The sequence below is a fragment of the Leptonychotes weddellii genome, chromosome 13, assembly GCF_054177405.1.
Source record: "Leptonychotes weddellii isolate Sample4059 chromosome 13, ASM5417740v2, whole genome shotgun sequence".
NCBI classification, from domain to species: Eukaryota; Metazoa; Chordata; class Mammalia; order Carnivora; family Phocidae; genus Leptonychotes; species Leptonychotes weddellii.
This window is the reverse complement of record NC_138381.1, coordinates 33,818,468-33,839,745: the sequence shown is the minus strand read 5'-3', so window position 1 is coordinate 33,839,745 and position 21,278 is coordinate 33,818,468. Positions and strand designations below refer to the sequence as shown.

At 47.8% G+C, this 21,278-nt stretch overlaps 1 protein-coding gene across 1 annotated transcript in view; it reads left to right on the top strand.

Annotated features, from left to right (window-relative positions):
* The window catches only part of GALNT1 (polypeptide N-acetylgalactosaminyltransferase 1), a 162,519-nt gene extending 156,147 nt beyond the window's left edge, over window positions 1-6,372 (top strand). Inside the window, exon 13 of the mRNA XM_081802511.1 lies at window positions 6,347-6,372. Coding sequence (XP_081658637.1) covers window positions 6,347-6,372 — 26 coding nt within the window. The remainder of the gene's footprint in view (window positions 1-6,346) is intronic.
* Window positions 6,373-21,278: the final 14,906 nt, after the last annotated feature.

Here is a 21,278-nt window from a genome sequence, read left to right as displayed (position 1 = left end):
AAACAACACCAATGTCTCACCCTGCGGTTCTGTGGGCTAGCAGTCAGACAGGGGCTACAGTCAATGTGCCGGAAGGGCCGTGTTCCTTTCTGTAGCATCTAGGGGAGAATCTTCCCTGCGCTTTTCCAGCTTCTAGAGGCTGCCCACATTCCTGGGCTCATGGCCCCCTTCCTCTGTCTTCCAAGCCACAGCCGGTCAGCTTCTCAGAGTCCGTGACTCTGACCTCCTCTTCTGCCTTTTACTTGAGGACCGTTGTGATTGCAGTGGGCTCACCTGGATCATATGGGATACGCTCCCTATGTGAATGTCAGCGGATTCCAACTGCAACCAGCTTAATTCCCACCGGCCAGGAAACCGCACGTACTCCTAGGCTCTGAGGCTTAGCACATGGACATCTTCGAGGGCCATGATTCTGCCTCCCATACCATCTCACTCCATGCAGGCACAGCTGGTAGACTGTGGCCCTGACCCCAGGGTTACCGCTTCCGGGGAGAAGAACAAGAACTCCCCACAAGAGCTCCGGAAGGCAGGTCTCATCAGTGTTGTTTCCCTTTACGGGTAGAAAAATGGAGGTCTGGCAAGACTAGGTATTTTGTCCTGGGTCACAAGACTACTGCTGTGCGGTATCCTAAAGCAGGATCGACACTGCAGGGTCAGATGTCAAAAGCAGGCATCCTTTCGGCCAGAGGAGCTCCGCCTGTGTGGACAGCCCCTTCTGTGCCAGAAAAGCCCATTTTCAGAGCCAGATCAGGCTGGATTCAAGTGTGGCCATGAAAAATCAAAAAGACCCCTGCCTTCTGGAGCCTGTGGGAACAGTCTAGCCCCGCCTCAGACAGGTCACAGCTAGTCACAGCCTCAGGTCTCCCTTTCCTCTGGGCCCTGGTCTGGGGAAAGAAGGTGGTCCCGGTGAGGGATAGTAGTAGGATGGGGTACCACAGTGACCCCTCCCTCCCTGTTCAGGGTCCCAGGTCCTAGAGACTAGCCCAGTACATCATGTTTCCCCTTGCTCGAAGCAGGGATGCATGGAGGCTGGCTCTGTGCTGAATAAGAGCGAGGGCATCCGGCGGGGGGGGGGCGGCTCCAACTCCCACACTTTCTGGGTCCCATGTCCACCTCAGAACATGCCAGCTTTAGGGGCGCAAGTGGTGGCTGCACACGGATGAGAGTCCACAGCCCTGGGCAGGTTGTGTCTCGGGCACTGGGGAAAGAGTCTTGGCTTCATGACCCCACTTCGCTTCATTTAGGTTCCCCTCAGTTGGTCTCCGTGAGAGTCTGGGAGGCACCCTATTAAGCCCGGAGAACTGCCCCTTGCAATGGGGCCCTTGTCAACACAGCGATGCCCTTGGAGGAACCATAAAGCAGGCCTCCGAAGCGCGACCCATGGACTTGCTAGAAGTCACATTCTCAGGCTCTTCCCCCAGACCTAATGTAACGGGGTCGGCTCTGGTGCACTGAAGTTGTGTTAAAGGATCATTTTCAGCAAAAAAGAAAAAGGACTCTAACAGATAGAAAAGAAACCTGTGTTAAAGGTTGTATTTAACTCATTAGTGAAGAAACCTGAAGGATGTGACAATCAGTTCAAAGGAGAATCCAAAGCACAGACACATTTACACATCAGGAGTACTTGACGAACTTGCACATGGATCCCAAACTGGCTTTTCCACATGGGAAGGGGGGGTTGTCTTTCCAGCAGAGAGAATTCATTTGCATGCCTGTAGACAAGAAGTATTTTGCATTGGGGCGCCTTCGTGGCTCAGTCCTTAAGCATCTGCCTTCGGCTCAGGTCCTGATCCCAGGGTCCTGGGATCGAGCCCCACATCGGGCTCCCTGCTCCGCGGGAAGCCTGCTTCTCCCTCTCCCACTCCCCCTGCTTGTGTTCCCTCTCTCACTGTATCTCTCTGTCAAATAGATAAATAAAATCTTAAAAAAAAAAAAGTATTTTGCATTGCTATCGGTCATCTACAATTTATAGTTATAAAACGGCACTTTGGGGGGATCCTGGCTGGCTCAGTTGGTGGAGCATGCGACTTAATCTCAGGGTCATGAGTTCAAGTCCCACGTTGGGTATGGAGCCTACTTAAAAAGGAAAAAAAAATAAAAATAAAAAATAAAATAGCACTTTGGCAATAAAAGGCCAGAATCAGATAATCCCAAAGCGGGTGATCTAAACAATTCATAGTTTCCATGAAATCATACACTTTCCCCTACATTTGAGAACCCCCCAGCTGAAAGGACCCAATACACTTTGGTCACACCACAGCCTGGCTTACTGGGGGACACACCCTCAGCAAGGTATGGGCTCTTAGTTAACCCTGGAAGCCCTAGCCCCATCACCCTTCCCGAGGATTGGGAGAGGCTCAGGCAGCCCCTGGAGTGCTGCATGTTGCTTGTTACTTTGACAAGGACCCTGGATTTCTATGGTGAGGATCATTATGACTCATCAGTAACCCACCTGTGAATGCCTCTGAACCCACCGGAAATGAGCAATTGACTTGATGGGAGTCTGAAATAATTTGCTTCTAAAAGGAATGAATTTGCCAGGGAATACCAGCTTTAATTATAGACAGACATTGCCAGACCTTGCATTCTAGTCATTTCTTTAGAGCTTACATCTACCAAAATGACTAGAATTGCCTCTAAAATGTCAAGATGTGGGGTTTTACAGGTCTCTGCCTCTTTTTTAGCCATGGAAAGCGAGAGTCCAAGCTGCTGGAGCCGCTGGAGCAGCTGAGCCGACCACAGGACCTGCAGCCGCCTGTCACCTCTGGGCCCGAGCTCCAGCTGCGCTGTGTGTTCTCCGCTCGCCTTTTCTCCGTTGGACCCAGATCCCCCTCTGCACTGACTGAGGTGGGAGGGTGCTGGGAATGAGGGCCCAGGTGTGGTCTATGTCCAGAAACGGTACTCTGTGAGCCAGAGTAGGGCAAGCAGACGGGGGCCAGTTCATTCCTGGATCAAATAATGTACCCCCAAGAGCAGCGAGAACTTCTCAGAGCAGAAAACACATCCAAAAGCAACCATGCAGTGCCTGGTACACAGTAATTCCTCAAGAAATGTGTTTAACCAATCCTGGGGCGCCTGGGTGGCTCCGTTTGCTGAGCATCTGACTCTTGATTTCGGCTCAGGTCATGATCTCCGGGTCGTGAGATCGAGCCCTGCATCGGGCTCCATGCTCAGTGGGGAGTGTGCTTGAGATTCTTTCCTCCCACCCCGCCCCTCCTCTGCTCTCTCTCACTCTAAAATAAATAAATGAATCTTCTAAAAAAATGCGTTTAACCAATCCCAGTGGCATTTACTATGCTGCTTTACGTGGAAATTGGACTCCTCACCCCCCCTTTTTTTCCTGGGGGAGGAGGTTTAGCCTTGGCTTAAAAATAAGCAGCTGATCTAGGCTCCTGGGGAGGTCTTGATGGATCAGGCTCGGCATACCTTGTGCGCAGGTCCTATGGGAGCATGCATTCAGGGCCAGATGTGAGGTGCAGAGGAGGATGGGCAGAAAAGACAGGGCACCGGAGAAGTCAAGACGGTGAAGGGGGAGGGGGCACAACCCCTTTGATTATTCATTTGTTGAGTAAACATATATAGAGCACTTACCACATACGAGGCTGAAATGGAAACCGGCCATCCAGGAGTTTCCCAGTCGGGGTTGCCTGGAATCTTAAAAGGTGTTCGGTGGGAAATGGATCCTGATGACACACGTGCGTGAAACTCTGGGTTAGACCAATTTCGACGAGTCTCTACTGTTCCCCTGTGTTCTCACCAGAGGTGACTTGGGCCCGGGGTGCAAGAGGAAGGGGGCCGAGTCCGTGAGCAATGTGCGCTCTGGGGGAAATCCTGATGGATCTGACGGGGCCGGCTTCTCCAGGCCAACTTCCTTCTCAAAATACAAGGACCCGGAGCCTGTAGGGAGGCCAAAAGGCAAGCGGAATCAGAGCGTGGAAAAGAGAGGACGATGAAGGAGCTGGCCAAAGCAGCCTCCCCATGCAGACCCCTCTTCCTCGAGGTGGTCCCAGAGCAGCACAGGGGTGTCCTAGAGCTCGGGGGGCTTCCAAGCAAACAGGCTGGCCCTGTCACTGCCCCAAGTCAGTGGCCCCAGCGTGAGTCTCCAGGCTCTCCGGGCTCTGGCCTTATCTGCCACAAGTGCTGGAGATAATGACGTAGAGCCTTAGCTCTGGGCCGCCTGCCTCCCCCCAGCCCTGCTGGTGCTCCGAGACTGCGAGGAGCACTGGATCGCCTGCATGTGGCTGGCAAACACCAGAAGGTTCCATGCTGGGACTCCCTAATCCTTAGGGTCTCAAAAGGATCCGGGCAGTGTCTGCTTCCACTTCGAGTCCAGCTACAGCCTGGTCGTGACCTCCTCTGAGCTACTGCAACAGATTCTGGCCTGGCCTTTCTTGTCAATTCTCTCTGCTTGTCGCCACCCCACCCCCCCACCCCCACAGCCAGACCCACCTTCTGGCAGGCAGGCAGTTAACGCTGAGCTCCAGCATTTCGGCAGACAACAGGCAAAGAGCAGTGGGCAAGGTCCACGTTTCGTCCTTAGGAATGGTGGAGCCCAACGCAATAGTGGGCACAGAGCAGGTTCTCCTTACAAGTTCGCTGACTGACCGACCTTAGTGATGAGCAAGACGCGTGTGGATGCTGCCCTCATCTTCTCATGGTCTAGCAGGGGAAATCGGTACGAGTTAAACAGTTGCAAATGATTAAGTGAACAATTACATTTTAAGCACCAGGAGGGCAAAATACAAAATTCTGTGGAGGCCACCGTCTGAGCTGGACGGGTAGTGAGCAGTCAGGCAGGCTTCCTGGAGGAAGTGAGATTTAAGCTGAGACTTAAAGGATGAGAAAGTCGGCTGTGTGAAGAGCAGAAGAAAGAACATTCCAGGTGGAAGGAATAGCATGAATGGGGCCCTGAAGCACAGCTCCGGTCACAGCCTCTCTTGGCTTGGTTCCCCTCAGTAATCCCCACGACTGCAGCCCCGCAAAGCCCACACTCCTCATGTGGGCCCCCCAAGCTCAGGCCAAGCCCTTCTGTCAAACTTCTCTCCTGCTCTCCTGCAGAGCTCAGGACCCCGCCAGATGGGCTACTCTTGTCCTCAGCACCTACCCTGTGTTCCCAGCTCTGTGCCTTTGCAGAGCTGCTGAGGCCCCTAGGGACTGCCCTTTCCTCCCATCTCCACCAGTTCAAATCCCTCCATAGTTCCAGTTCTGGGCGTGACGGAAAAGGCACAGTCCACCCTGCGTGTCCCACTGAAGGCAGCTATACCCCCGGCCAGCCGCCCAGAGCAGCCGGGGACCCTGACAAGTACACAGTGGCAGTGGATTGGGGTGGGAGGTGGCGTCTGGAGCACCAAGCCCCAGCGGTGAGCTCACTGCCAACAGTCTCCCCTGCCTGGGCTGGAGGCAGCCGGAAACCTGCTCGTGGACCAGGGTCCTGAAAGCCTGATCAGCAGTTTGACTCTCGCAGGTCTCACCAGAGAATCCTTACTGAGCACATCTGCATCTGTGACATCACTGTCCCCCCAGCACCAGGGACCTGCTCCCACACTTTGCTGCCCCATGGAGGGGTGCCTGTAACGTGCCAACCCAGAGTCTTCCCCACAGCAGGCCTGATGGCCAGGCCACCGGCAACAGCTCAGAGTCAGTAGACACGTGGCAAAGTTCATCAAGGGGAGTACTGGCCAGGGAGACAGGACTGGAACGGGTTCTGCCCCGAGGGATCAGTCACGGTCACTGTTTTACGGCAGCGACATGGAGCAACGGCAATGGTGCTGGGGAGGCCATGAGCCAGGCCCTGGCATTCAGGGGGGTCTTCCTGAATTGAGGACCCCATTAAGTCGGTGGCTTTGCTTTAGGGGGAGTGCTGCCACTTGACAGAAAACAGACATTTGGTAAGGCCAGGCCAGTAGGCTCTTGAAAATGCCGTTCCCATGGAACAGAGAGGCCTGCCCGGCTCTTTTCACCTTGCTAGTCATTGAGTCTGAGTTGATCTGCCCCCAAATATGGGGATGTCAGGCCAAAGAGTTCCAAGGCATCCATGGGTCAAGCATGCCGTTTCAACAAGAGCTTGCTAATAATGTCCTCGGGTGCCTGGGTGGCTCAGATGGTTAAGCGTCTGCCTTCGGCTCAGGTCATGATCCCAGGGTCCTGGGATCGAGTCCCGCATCGGGCTCCCTGCTCCTTGGGAGCCTGCTTCTCTCTCTCTCTCTCTGTCTCTCATGAATAAGTAAATAAAAATCTAAAAAAAAAAAAAAAAAAGATTAATAATGTCCTCAAATAAAGAACACAAATAGTGCATTTGGTGGCTTGTCCAGCAGGTGGCACTGTTACACTAGGAAATGTCCCTAAGTAACCCTGCAGCCATTAAATCTTTGATGGAAAACGATTTCTCTTTTTATTGCTGGAATTCTGTATTGTTTCTCCGGGACCACCAGGATGGTTTAGGGAGGAAAGTGGGGAGGGTGCAGTCTACATGAACCACTAGCATTTCTGTACATGCAGCAACTCCGGATGGGAGAATCCCCTCTGACACTTACCGGAGGGAAAGTGCAGACACAAAACTCAAGGATATTTACGATCCTTCAGCAGTGGGAAGCCACAACACTACAGTGAATGACCCACAGGGCCCCACCCTCAAGACCACTTAGGCTTTCCTTCCCTACCTTTCCTTCACCAAAACCCATCAGTTGAATTTAGACTTTTTTCTCTGTGAGAACATGGATCAGAGTCTAACATGCACACAAGTCAGGGACTGCAGTGACATGAGTCCTTAAAACCAGGAGCCCAGGCTATCCCCCAGCTGGGAGCACAGGGAGTGGTGGAGGCTAGCCCAGGGAGAACGGTGGAAGCAAAAGGAAGCAAACAAGGTCAGCTTCTTTTCTCCCGTCCTTCAGGGTCTATACCTGAGCATGGGCACTTCTTCCTCCCAGTTTCTGGTGCCTGAGCCCTGGGGCTTCTTCCCCCTACAGTGGCCACCACATTCCAACTTGTGATCCTCAGTGCTTTGGGCACCTCCATGCCCAGTGCTGAGAAATGGCCCAGGTAAGAGTGGTCAGGGTTTGCCATCTTGGTGCACACAGTAGGAGATGTAGGAGAGCAGATGCTCAAAGACTGTCTTCCCCAACACTGAAAAAAATTATACAATAAGATAATGTCAAAAATATATTAGATAACTTAAAATGGATACTAAATACAAACCAACAAAGTTTAGCCCAAAGGTAGAAATGGAGAAACAAAAGTGAAAAATAGAGGGAAAAAATAAATAATAAAATGGGAGGCCTAGATCCAAATATATCAATTATTACATTAAATGTAAATGAAGTAAACACACCAATTAAAAGATAGAGGTTGAGAGCACAGATTTTTAAAAAATGACCCAGTACATACTGTCTAAAGAAACTCTTCAAATATTATGACAGAGGTAGGGTAAAAGAATAAGTATGAAAAAACTATAACATGGAAACCCCAACCAAAACAAAGCAAGGGTGACCATATGAATAGCAAAGTAACTTCAGAGCAAAAAAAATTACAAGTTAAAGAGAGACATTACATACAGACAGAAGAATCAATTCACTAAGAAGGCATAATAACAATTCTAAATGTCTAATACCCAAGAATAGACCTTCAAAATATAAGAAGCAAAACTTGTCAGAGCAGAAAAGGAGTAGATATATCCACTGGTATACTTGGAAACTGTAACCATCCTCTATGTCATTATCTAGAAATAAAAGACAGAAAATTAGCAAAGATAGAACTGAACACCACCAACAACTAACTTGAATTAATTGACATTTATAGAACATTCCACACAACAATGGCAGACTACACACTCTTTTCAAGTGCACATGGAATGTTTATGGAGGTAGACCATACTGTGAGTCATAAATCAAACCTTAACAAATTTAAAAGGATTTAAATCATACAAAATATACTTTCTGACTATAATGGAATTAAACTATAAATCAATAATAGGAAGATAACTGAAAATTCTCCAAACACTAGGAAAGAAATGATACACTTTTTCAAAGGAAATCTCAAAGGAAATTAGAAAATATATTAAACTGAAAGAAAATTACTATATAACATATCACGGTTTGTAGGATATAACTAAAGTGGGAGAGGAGTTTACCACGTTAAATGCTTGTATTACAAAACAAGGAATGTCTCAAAGCAACCATCCAAGCTTGCACGTAAGAAACTGGGTGGGGAGGGGGGCAAAATAAACCCAAAGTAAGTAGGAGGAAGGAAATAATGAAGAGCAGTTATTAATAAAATTGGAAACAGAAAATCAATGAAACCAAGAAGTGGTTCTTTGAAAGACCAATAAAATTGATTTTCTCTAGTCAGACTAACAGAAAAAGAGAGAAGACAGAAATGACCAAATCAGGAATGAAAAAGGAAATATAACTACAGATCTCATAGACATTAAAGCAATAATAACATCTCTGTGCAAATGAATTTGGCAAACTACATGAAATGGACCAAATTGTCAAAACCCACAAACTACCAAAACTCACCCGTCATAAAATAGGTAACTCAATTTTAAAACATTCTCATCACCCAAAAAAGAAACCCTGTGCCCATTAGGAATCACTCCCCTTTGCCCCCCTAAACCTCCAGCCCTAGGGCACCATTAATTTACTTCCTGTCTCTATGGATTTGCCTATTCTGGACATTTCGTATGAATGGAATCATACAGCATGTAGTCTTTGCAACTGGTTTCTTTCTTTTACCATAATCAAGGTAAGTCCATTTGTAGCCTGTGTAAGTCCTTCAGTTCCTTTTATGGTTAAATAATAGTCCATCATATGGATATACCACATTTGATTGATTAGTTGATAGACATTTGGGTTATTTCCATTTTTTGGCTATTATGAATAATATACCTACAAACATTTGTATGTAAGTTTTTATGTGGACATATGTTTTCATTTCTCTTGGGTATATTAGGAGTGAAATTGCTCGGTCATATGGTAACTGTATGTTTATCTTTTTGAGGAACTTCCAGACTTTTCCAAAGTAGCTGTACCATTTAGAGTCCCACCAACAGTATATCAGGGGTTCCTTACAACACTTATTTCTTATCTTTTTAAAAATTCTAGTCATCCTAGTGAATGTGAAGTAGCATCTCACTGTGATTTAAATTTGCAGTCCCCTGATGACTAATGATGTTAAGGCTTCTTTTCATCTGTTTATTGGCCATCTGTAATCTTCTTTGGAGAAGTGTCTATTTGAGATCCTTTGCCTATTTTAAAATTAGGTTGTCTTTTTATTATTGAATTGTAAGTGTTCGTTATATATTCTAGATACAAGTCCCTTATCTGATATATGATTTGTAAATATTTTCTTCTCCTCTGTAAGTTATCTTTTTACTTCCTTGGTGGTATCTTTTGAGGCGCAAAACTTTTTAATTTTGATGAAGTTTGTCTTATCTTTTTTTCTTTTGTTGCTTGTGCTTTTGGTGTCATATCTAAGAATGCTTGTTTTTTTTTTTTTAAGATTTTTATTTATTTTTGAGAGAGAGAGAGCGCGTGAGCACGAGTCGGGGAGAGGGGCAGAGGGAGAAGCAGACTCCCTGCTAAGCAGGGAGCCTGATGTGGGGCTCGATCCGAGGACCCTGGGATCATGATCTGAGCCGAAGGCAGATGCTTAACTGACTGAGCCACCCAGGTGCCCCTAAGAATGCCTGTTCTAATCCAAGATCATAAATGTTTATATTTTTTTCCTAAGAGTTTTTTTTTTCTTTCCCACATAAAAGCTCTTAGTTTTTGTTTGGTGGGTTTTTTTTTTTAAGATTTTATTTATTTTAGAGAGAGAAAGCATGAGCAGGGGGAGGGGGAGGGACAAGCAGAGTCCATGCTGAGCTCTAAGCCAGACATGGGGCTTGAACTCATGATCCTGAGATCATGACCTGAGCTGAAACCAAGAGTTGGCTGGTTAACCGAGCCACCCAGGCGCCCCAAAAGTTCTTAGTTTTTTAACCCTCTCATAAAAAATCTCAGTCACCACAGATAAAGTCACTGCAGAATCTTTACTCCTTTTGCTGTCCAATCTCCAGCTCACTCATTGCCAGCGCCAACACTGGCTTTTGCAGTCTCCCTGACTTTCTTCATTCCGTTCTTGCATTCCTTTCCCTGTTTTCTTGAGGTATTTTTCTTCTCATGCAGGCCATGTCTTGCAAGCCTATGTTTAGGTTCATTTTTCTTTGCATAATCCAAGGAATCCTAAATCATGCCAAAGCCAGTTGTCTTGCCACCCCCAAAATGGTTCTGAATCCAAATACAAAGATGACATCTGGTGTGGTCTTGTACATTTCCGCTAGTTTTTCCCGAAAATCTGTCTTAGGTACTGTTGCCTTTCTGGGGTGAAGAACATCAATGACCATCTGTTTCCACTGAAGTAGTTGGTCGGTCATGAACTTCCTGGTCTGGATAGTTACTGTGTCATTCATGATGGTGGCCAAACTTCAAGCAGTCAGGCAGGAAAAGAGAGCTTTCTGAGAGTTTTATCATTTGAGTTCTAACATTTAGGTCTAGGATCCATTTGAGTTAATTTTGACATGTGTATGGTTTGAGCAAGGGACCTTTTGTATATGAATATCCAGTTGCTAAAAAGACTATTCTTTCCCCATTAAATTGTCTTGGCAGGCTTGTTGAAAATCTATGGACTATAAATATGAAGAAGAGTTTATTTTTGGACTCTCAATTCTCTCTCATTGGTCTGTATGTCTATTCTTATACCAATACCACACTTTCTTGATACTGTAGCCTTGTAGTAAATTTGAAATGCGCAAGTCCCCCACTTTGTTCTTCTTTGTTTTGACTATTGTTGGTCCCTGGCATTTTCATATGAATTTCAAGATCAGCTTATCAATTTCAACAAAAAAGGCACTTGGGATTGTATAGAGATCGTATTGAGTCTGTAGGCTAGATAGGGAGTACTGCCATCTTAAGAATATTAAGTCTTTGGGGCACCTGGGTGGCTCAGTCAGTTAAGGGTCCAAGTTGGTTTCAGCTCAGGTCATCTCGTGGTCCTAAGATTGAGCCCTGCGTCGAGCTCTGTGCTCAATGCAGAGTCTGCTTCAGATTCTCTCTCCCTCTCCCTCTCTCCTTTGCCCCTTGCCCTGCTCGGGCTCTCTCTTTCTCAAATAAATAAATAAAATAGTTTTTAAAATATTGTCTTCCTTATTTATTTAGGTTTTCTTTAATTTCTTTTGATAATGTCTTAAAGTTTTTGATGTTCAAGGCTTATACTTCTTTAGTTAAATTTATTCCTGTTTTATTTTTTGATGCTATTATAACTAATTATTTTCTTAATTTCACTTTTGGATTATTTACTGCGAGTGTATACAAGTAAAATTATTTTTTTGTATCTTGCATGTACAGTTTATATTTTTCATGTATTGATCTTGTATTTTGTAATTTTGCTGATTTCATTAATTAGTTTTCTTTTTTTTTTAAGATTTTATTTATTTATTTGTCAGAGAGCGCACAAGCAGGGGGATCGGCAGGCAGAGGGAGAAGCAAGGAGCCTGATGCAGGGCTCCAACCCAGGATGCTGGGATCATGACCTAAGCCAAAGGCAGATGCTTAACCGACTGAACCACCCAGGCGCCCCAGTTAGTTTTTATTTTTAGTGCATTCCTGAAGATTTTGCCAATTCACGATTACGTTGTCTGCACACAGATAGTTGGAGGAACGATCACAGGAAACAGTGAATGTGTCTGGTAAATAGAGAGCTCTCCCGGGTGACAGCTTGTCTCATGCTCCCTTGTTAGGTGCTATTCCCCTCTTCCTACCCCCACTTCCTCTGCAGTGGTCCTCTACAAGGCCTCCTCTGCAGGGCCACTGTTGAGCATGAGGCTGGCACCGGGCACAAGGCAGGGGCTCAGCGAGGGTCTGTCCCCTCCCTGCCTCCCTCCTGCATGCGGTGGAAGCTTTAGTGGTCCACACGGGCAGTTCACTTCCTCTGAGTCAGGTGCTGTGCTTGCCTCCTTTGGAGGAGCGTCTCATTCAGTCGGTGAGTGGGGGCACCACTCTGTGCCCTGCTCTGTGGGCAAGGCCCTTCCGCTGCTCTGGAGCACCGTGAGCAGCAGGCCGGGGGGGGTTAGCGGGGGCGTTGGGGGGACACAACTCTAGGCAGAAGAATCCTCTCAGTCCTAAGCCCTGCCTGATGGCTGCCAGGCTGAGCTACAAGGCTCGGCCAGTCCAGGGAGGGCACAGGGGCACAAGTGTGGATTCCGCCCCAGTGGGAGCCCCAGCCCCCCAATACCTTTCCCGTCCCAGGTAATCACAGCTGCACACCAACACAGGATTTCTCAGAGATATTATTCCCTAAGTTAAAAAAAAAAACAACCCAATGCTATTATGAGCAAAGTCTGTTGAAAGAAGCGCTGAGAACATTTTGGAGATGCATTGCTGTTAGTCGGTTTTATGGCACATTTGCATTTAAATAGATTCTTTAACTCTTTTTCTGAACTTCACAATAATACGGCCTTAAAATGCTGACTAATAGGGTGGCGTGTGCTTAATTTTCACTTTAACATTGATACATTGTCTTATCGTCGCCATTCCGGCTCAAATGACACTTGCAAATCCAAGTTTTAAATTTTTTTTCTGTTCTTTTTGGTTAAAAATCAGAAAGATCCTGGACCTGCATTATAGAAAAGGTGCTCATCTTGTCGGCTGGTCCAGCTGTCCCAGGTCTAAGCTCTTCTTAGAAGTCAGCCGGTCGTGTCTCCCACCTCCCGATCTCGGCAAGCTGCAGCGTTGTGTAGGGGAGCTCTGCCAGGAAGGGCTCCCCAAGCCGAGAGCCAGACCTGTCCTTGGCCTCAGCCAGTGGTGTGCTCAGGCTGGCTCGTCCCACCTCTCAAGAGCTAAGGATTACATTTTTAGGAAATCTGCAAGCCAGTTCCTCAGCAATCATTGTTAAAAATTAAAATATGTAAGCTTCTAAGTAAACAAAATATATTAAAAATGAAGGTAAAATATACTCAAAACTCATTACTTCATTATGGTTTTATTACTACTTATGTCCTTGAGCTCATTCACATGGTGGAAGGATGATATAATGGTTTTCGGTGAGGTTATGCTGGTGGCTTAAAATTGGTCCCAGTGGGAGCATTTATAAACCAGGCCCCCTTTTTTTCAAAGAGGCAGTTGCTAACTGTGTACCAGCGAACCACTGAGAGCAACTGGCCCAGCCCTGAGTAACTGTGGGTCTTCTTTCTGTCTTGTTTGTCAGCCCTGGGCCGGACAGCCCCAGGTGGCTCTCAGCATTCCGGGGTGGCTTGGCCAGTGCCAAAGGCCTACGTGATTTCTCTTGATGTAGCCCTAAGCAGCAAATAAAAGCAGCTGAATGAGACTGCTAAAGGGGTCTGTCCTGTTCCCTGCACACTCTCTCGCTCCTGGACTCTGAGAAAACTCCCCATAGGGATCTCTACCCACTCCTCTCCTTCAGCCTTGGACCCACCTCTCCTAGGAGAGATCTGGGACCTCAGGCCCAGCGGGTGCTCTGATCTGGAGGACATCCCAAGGTTCTGGACTCCCACCTGGATGGCAGGAGCAGCATCTCACCGATTTCTCAGCCTCCAGCCCCTTCTCAGGTCTTCATCTTATGATGCCCCTCCTCTCCTCCAGGACCCACACTGGTTCCCTGCTACCTGCCCCAACCCTCGACAACTCTCCTCTCTGGCTCTCAGGGACGCACCCTACCCTGAAGTCCAGTCACGACGCTTAGAATGAGGGGCTTCAAGAGAGGGAGCATGAAGAACACCTTTGTATATCTTAGTTGGTTAAAAAAGGAACACTTGCCCATTAGAAAATCAGTGAAATGGTCCCAGATGTCAATTGCCGGTCTTTTCTACCCTCCTCTCCTCCACTATTGCTCTCCTCTCCTCCTCCCTACCTTACTAAATCCTACCCCTGCTTCAGGGCCCACATGAAGGCCACCACTGCCTCCCAATCCTTCTCCCCTTGAAACACAGGATGAGAAATGCGATATTTAAAAGGCAGTTAGAGAAGAGGCACCGTATCACTACCATGTTCCAGGGTGGGATGCAAGCCCCATGATGCAGGACTTGTCCAAAAGTCCACACCCTCATCTAGGGCCTAAAAGGCCTAAAAGTTGGGATGGAGGGGTTCCCCTTCACCTCAAGTACAGAGAGGGGCTTTAGCAGAGCACTCGAAGAGCTTGATTAGCATTCTGTGTGCTTTGGGGGGCACCATGGATGCATGTGCAGTGCCTGCCTGGAAAATGGGCAAGTGAGAGGCAGGCTTGCCCCCAGGGTGACATCAAGGCAGAGTGAGCTGAGTTTTAAAGGATGGCCGGAATTGAGACAAGCCTAGGAGATTAGGGAGGGCATTGTAGGCAGGAGGAGCAGAGCGCAAGTGCAGAGACTCTAGTAGAAGGGGGATATTCCAGCGCCCTGCCTCCTCAGCCACTCTCCCTCCCGCTCGGTCTCCTGTGCCAGCATCCCCCAGGGCCACTTCGTCTCTCCGTGTCCCCGAATCTCTCTAGATTTTAATCCCCCCTGTGCTGTGACAGCTGCCAGTTCACACGCCGCCTCTGGGCTCCTCCTCCTTCACATCTCCACTCCACATCTCCGATCAACTTTTCAAACACGATACATCCAACTCTGAACTCGTAATTTTCCCCTCCAAACCTGTTCTGTTCTCCTCATCTCTGGCTTACAACATCATCCTTCCAGTCAGAAGTCAGGGGTTTCCTCTGTCCACATAAAATGTATCACCTGGTCACCTGCCTCTCCAATGGTCACCTAAGTCCAGCCATTTCTCGCCAACTCCAATGCATCCTCTCTATCCCAACAGCCACCATCACCTCTTACCCAGACACCTGGCCTCCAGCTGCCCCCTGAACCTCTACTCCCCATGGTTTATGCTTTACACAGCAGCCAGAGTGATTTTTCTGAAAATGTAAGTCAAACCGTATTACTCCATGGCTTAAACCTTCCAGTTGCTTCCCAGAGCACCCAGAATTAAAGCTGCAGCTCTCCTCTGGCCTAGAAGGCCCTGTGTCTGGGTCCTTTCCATGCTCCAGGTTCATCACATGCCCTCCCAAGGCCCCAGGGACCCTGTCCTCCTCTGCCCTCACCACGGCACACCTCTCCTGACTTGGAGTTTATGCACACGCTGGTCTTCCCATCTGAAATGCTCTTCCCCAGTTCTCATTCTTCAGGACTCAGCTTAAATCTCTCCTCCCTGGGGACACCTTCCTTGGTCTCCCCACTGGCTTCACAGAGATTTCTTCTCTCTGCCCCTACCCTTTAGGCACCATCCCAGCATTTGGTTTTCTTTACAGCGTGTTGTATTTTGCTTATTTCTCATGCATCCCTACAAGGATCCAGTGGCGGTAGGGAGAGCTGTCCTAGGTGCTGGACACCGAGCTAGGAAAACCCTGAGCTCTAGCTCCTTGTCTCCAGGAGTCCAATCCCACCCCACCCTTCATTCTGCCAACAATTCAGGTGCCACTGATGGGTTATTCTCTCCTTCCCAAGGCCCACCTTCCACTTATCCCATCAGTGGAGGGCGTTTCCCATTCCCTTCCTAGCAAGCCACCTCCCTCTCCCCACCCAGGGCCAAACTGACCTAGTAGCCTCCAGAAGCCCCCCAGCCAAGTTGCCCAGCGAGGTGGCTTCTGGGTTATGGAAGGGGCCTTGTCCGCTGATACCACAGGCTCACCGAATAGTGGGGGCAGAGAAGTGGGGAAGAGGAGAGACAGCAATGTACAACTGGGCTTGGGGCTGTCCTCTTACCTCCCTGCTTAATCTCCTTGATAAGGTTTATGCCATTTTCAAAGAGCTTCCTAAAGCCTTGTTTTCTGTGTTGGACATCTTCCTGGCTTGAGGTCTAGGGTGGGTCTGGATAAACCGAGGCATTTTTGTGAGGTTAAAGAAAGATAGCCTGGAGCACCTGGATGGCTCAGTCGGTAGAGCATGTGACTCTTGATCTTGGAGTTGTGAGTTCAAGGCCCACGTGGGATGTACACATTACTTAAAAATAAAATCTTAAAAAAAAAGAAAAGAAAAAGGAAGAAAGTTAAGCTTTAGGAGTTTCTTTTGTTTCTGTTTTGTTTTTCTTGTTTTTGTTCACTTCCTATTGTGGAAAATTTCAAACATCTCTATACATCTCCCTTTGCGCCACTCCTGGTTCATCTTTACCTCACCCTCCAGAGGATTATTTTGAAGCAAATTCCAGAATTCAAAACATTTCACCTGCACATATATAGTACCTCTGAAAGATAAGGAATCTTTCATGTAAATACAATCCCAAGAATCACATCTAAAAATTTTTGACAATTTCCTCATAGCATCAAAGATGTAATCAATATTCATCTTTCCCTGGTTGTGTCATAAATGGTTTTATTTTTGTGGTGCGTTTAAATCAGAATCCAAGTAAGGTCCACACTTGGTTATTGATTGATAAAACTCATAAATCTCTTTTAATGTATAACTTCCCTTCCAACTTATTTTGCTGTTGTAATGTATCTGTTAAAGAATATGCTTCAGCTGGAGACATTCTCTTCGTCTCTTGCCGTTGCCTCTGCTTCCTGTGAAAAGTCTCGGTTCTTTATCTTTCCTGAGAGCCAGGCAGGGGAGGGGGCTGGGGGTCTAGCTGTGATGCCATCAGTCATTTCATGCCCGTTTCAGAGAATACACCCCTTCCTCAGCAGGGCCCGGTGCTCCGGCGGCCTCAGGCCCCTGGGGTCCAGTCTCTCTGGGGCTCCCTGGCACCCTTCCTGCCTGCACTGGGGTGGGGCAGCCGGTGGGGTCCGGGGGCCTGTCTGTGTCCATCAGAGACCACTGGGAGCACACCTGGTCAAAGTCAGGTTTACGGTCTTGTGGCACTGAGAGAGGCCGAACCCGGAGAAATGTGGGTGTCTCAGTGAGGGTTAGGAAGGACTTAGGGTCTGATGTGGGCTTGAGGGGGGGTGATGTGGGGGAAAGCTCAGGAAGCGAGCTGTTCCCTATGGAGTGGGGGCAGTCTGGCGACGAGGAATAATCGCATTTCATCCAGGAGTCACAGGGCATAAAGTGGACTAACGCTGTCATCAGTGAAGAAGCCTCCGTCATTGCCTTCGTCAGGAAGGGGGGCGGTCTCTGGGCCCTCCTGCAGGTGGGGGCAGTGTTCCGGTGTCTGTCCCTGCTCAGGCCCCGCGAGGATGCTAGGCCAGGGGCGGCGCCCAGATCTGCTTGCCTAAGTTCATGGCCTTCTCCCTCTGCGGTGCTCTCTTGGCCTAGTCCCTTCACCTTTGGGAGCTTATGCCTTTTTAAAACAATTGTTTTGTCCCTGACCATCAGTTAGAGGGCTCTGGGGAGGGAGCAGAAGCAGGTGATCCCCCAGCATGCGTGATGGCGGCCCAGCCCCTAGAGTTTTCGCCTGGGCCCACCCGGCCAGAGAACCGTGCCTCTGTGAGGCCTGCCCTTATTTATTTAAGTCCAATAAATCCAATAAATCCAATATTTATTTAAATATTTAAGTCCAATAAATCCAATAAATCCTTATTTATTTAAATCCAATAAATCCCCTCCTTGTGAAACGACGGAAATGGGTGGACCAGAGGTTGATACCGGAATTCAGAAGTTTCCAGTTCCCTTATTTAATGAGAACTGCATTTTTTTTCTGCCAGCACTCTACTTCATCATCTGATTTTGCACCGAGGGCTGTGTCCTCACAGGGGAGTCTCCTGGATTCATTTGTTTTCCAAAGTGGATTCCCATGGCTGAGTAACTTTGTTTCTTTCTATCTGGAGCGGTAGAAATATTTGCTTGTTAGAAACTGTCAAGGTAGCAAATGGGCACTTTAATAAGAACCATACTTCTCATCTGTGAGATCCAGTATTTTTAATTAGCTAGCTGGACAGCTACTTGTCTTCTTTAAGGTATAAATTATTAAAGGCCACGGGAAGGAAAACGTCCATTTAATGCAATGACGTGCTTACACCATTTATGTCTCAGTAACTTGGCTTTGCTCAGTTGTACTCTGTGGAGAAATAATGGCAATATTATAAAAGAACCATCACTAGGATGTGATCCCAGGGAGCCAAGAATGTCCCACCACTGTCATAATTACACATCCCTGGTAATGTGTTAAAGGCGCAGGAAACGTCACTCAAGAAGCAAGTCAGCACTGGGGATAGAAAGTCTGATTCGGGTTCTGCAAATCCCCAAATGTTTAATGGGGCTCATGGCACACGCATTGAGAAGAAAGCAGGAGATAGTCGGGGCCAGAGCTGCACAAAATGGTCTGAGACGAAATCAATCTATAACCCCTTTCTAAAAAGCTTGTTCCATGGGCCGCCTGGGTGGGTCAGTCATTAAGCATCTGCCTTCGGCTCAGGTCACGATCCCAGGGTCCTGGGATCGAGCCCCGCATCGGGCTCCCCGCTCAGCGGGAAGCCTGCTTCTCCCTCTCCCACTCCCCCTGCTTGTGTTCCCTCTCTCGCTGTCTCTCTCTCTCTGTCAAATAAATAAGTAAAATCTTAAAAAAATAAAAAGCTTGTTCCTCTCTATATTTTTATTTTTAAAGAGCTGTATTTGTATGCAGGCTGGGATTTGCTACCAGAAGTGAATGTAATCTCTGAACATGACATGAGGCGGGCATGTCATTAGAAAGCAACCACGGTCATTAATGGTGGGTACAATATTAACAACAGCACTGCCTGCTGTCATTTATAGGGCAACCCTCGGGTGCCACATACGATGCACATCTCATTGTCCCCACAGCTCCGTTTAGCCAGTGAGGAACGAAAGCCAAAGAGGCTGGTGAGGTTACATAGTTAGGAAGTGATGATGCGCTGGTCAAACCTGGGTCTGACTCAGCTCAGGGTCTCCTCTTCCAGGAAGCCTTCCCTGACCTCCACATACCCTCTATGTAGCACCTGCATCATACCCTGGGACCTGCCATGTGTCTGCCCCCCATGCTAGACTATAAGACCAGCCTGGGAACTTCTTCCTCACTTATTCCCAGCCCTGGCCCAAAGCAGCCTCTGAATAAATTCCTCCAAAATGAACCCTATGTCAAGTCATGCCCCTCCTTCCTTTGTGGCCAGGCTTTGCCACCTCTCTGTCCCTGTGTGGTCCTCTTGAGTCACGCTCACGGGCACCTGGGGTGTGAACTCTGCGAAAGGGGCCATCTCTTACAGATAGAAATAAAGCATGAAGTAATGAGCCTTGGGAATGAGTCTTTTCTAAAAAAGGAACACAACAAGGGAGAAGGGGCAAATGTCGAGAGATGGCCAGCAGACCGTGAGGACAACCGTCTGCAGAGAGACGCAATGTAACTGAAGTCTTGCTGGCAGCTCCCTCCAAGGAAGCCAAGGCAGGAAGGGTCTGGGGAGTCCACTGTGAAGGTCAAAAGTCTGTGCAATTGGAGAAGTGGGGACAGCCCAGGACAAGGGGCCACAGCTCGAGGACTGAGGAGGCACAGAAAGCCTCATTTTAAACTCAGATCCATATTCATATCCCTATTTGAGGACGAAAAAGCATTCAACAGAAACAGACTCCGTGGGTCTGGAGGGGAATGCCAGGGAGACCAAACAGTGGGTCATTATATCAGACGCTACAGTGAAGTTCGGGGCTCTGAGCTGAGACTGTCCGCATCTGAATGCTGCTGGGCCACTTTCCAGTGTGTCAGATCTTGGACTAGCTGTTAACCTGGCTGCCCCAGTTAAACCCTCTGTAAAATGGGGATGATGCTTATGTGCATTTAACTGGGTTGCTCTGAAGATTAAGAAGACTGGTACTTGCAAGGCGCTCCGGTCAGTCAGCATGGCCAGCATGGGCTGGGCACCTGCTGAATGTCAGTGCTGTGGTGAGTGCTATGCGTGGGCTAAGTCACACGGTCCCTGAGAACGCCCAGGAGGGCTGGGACTTCTGTTAGCATCATCCCCATCTTACAGATGCAGAAATGAAAGTTTAGGTTCCCTACTCTCTTTCCCGAGATCACACAGTGAAGCAGCAGCAAAGCCAGGGGTTCGATCTGGATATTCTGGTACCAGAATCCTTCTTCTAACCACTGTGCTATTCTGTGTCTCAAAAGTACTTTAGGGTGCCTGGGTGGCTCAGTCGTTAAGCGTCTGCCTTCGGCTCAGGTCGTGGTCCCAGGGTCCTGGGATCGAGCCCCGCATCGGGCTCCCTGCTCAGCGGGAAGCCTGCTTCTCCCTCTCCCACTCCCCCTGCTTGTGTTCCTGCTCTTGCTATCTCTCTCTCTGTCAAATAAATAAAATTTAAAAAAAATTAAAAAAAAAAACTTTATTGTTAGTATCAAGGTACCTGTTGTAGGTTGAATTGAACTGTTTCCCCAAGAGAGATCTATTGAAATCCTAACACCTGGTATCTGTTTGTTCTCATTTGGGTGGACTTCCCCCCTACACATGTGTCCAAATATTTCCCAGAGACAAGTGCTCAGGTAACCGTTGATGGGATTCACCAAATGAACAGGTCCTCTGTGATAATATCACACATGGCCTCAGGTGATGAAAGCAAACCCAGCAAATGAAAATTCTATTTTACCCTAAAATAAATTCTTTCCTTTTAAGAAGAATTGATTACATTCTGGCTCCAATGTTACCTTTGAAATATTGCTTGCCCTTCTCCTCTGTCCCTCATCCCCCTCCACCATGATCTCCCTCGGTAGGAAGGAGAAATGACGGGGGAGGAAACACTCTCCTTGTCACTTCTATCTGACCAAGAAGCAAGAACTGGTTGGTGATGTGGAAATGGCAGGACCCAGTGGCATGTCCCCTGGAGACAAGGAAGGATGGGGTCCACGTCACACTCTGGGTCTGAAGGGACAATTCGTGCCAGCAAGGAACTCTGGCTCTGACAAGGAAGTACTGAGCAAATAAAAGCTAGAACTCTCTACAGCTGCCGAAGACCATGTCTGAAAGTGGGGAGGCAGAATGTAGAACTCACAGCTGGACAGCATTTTTGTAAAAGAATGGAAGGACACCAACGGCCATATTACAGAGGTTATTCTAAGTGGAGGGGACAACAGATGGCTTCTGATTTGTTTTCCTTTTATATTGCTCTGTGTTATTTTTTTGTGCTTTCCATGTGTTCTGCAATAAACACCTATGACTTCTGGAATTAGAAAAGTTATTTTTAAGAATATGAGCATGGGGTGGGGAGAAGATGGTGTATTTTGTAAGACCTCATGAGTGATGACATAAAAGTCACCGTATAAAAGATCACTCTTGAAAGACAAGCTGTAAACTTTAAAATTTTTACCGTGAATAGTTTGCAACTGGTAAGAAATGTCGAA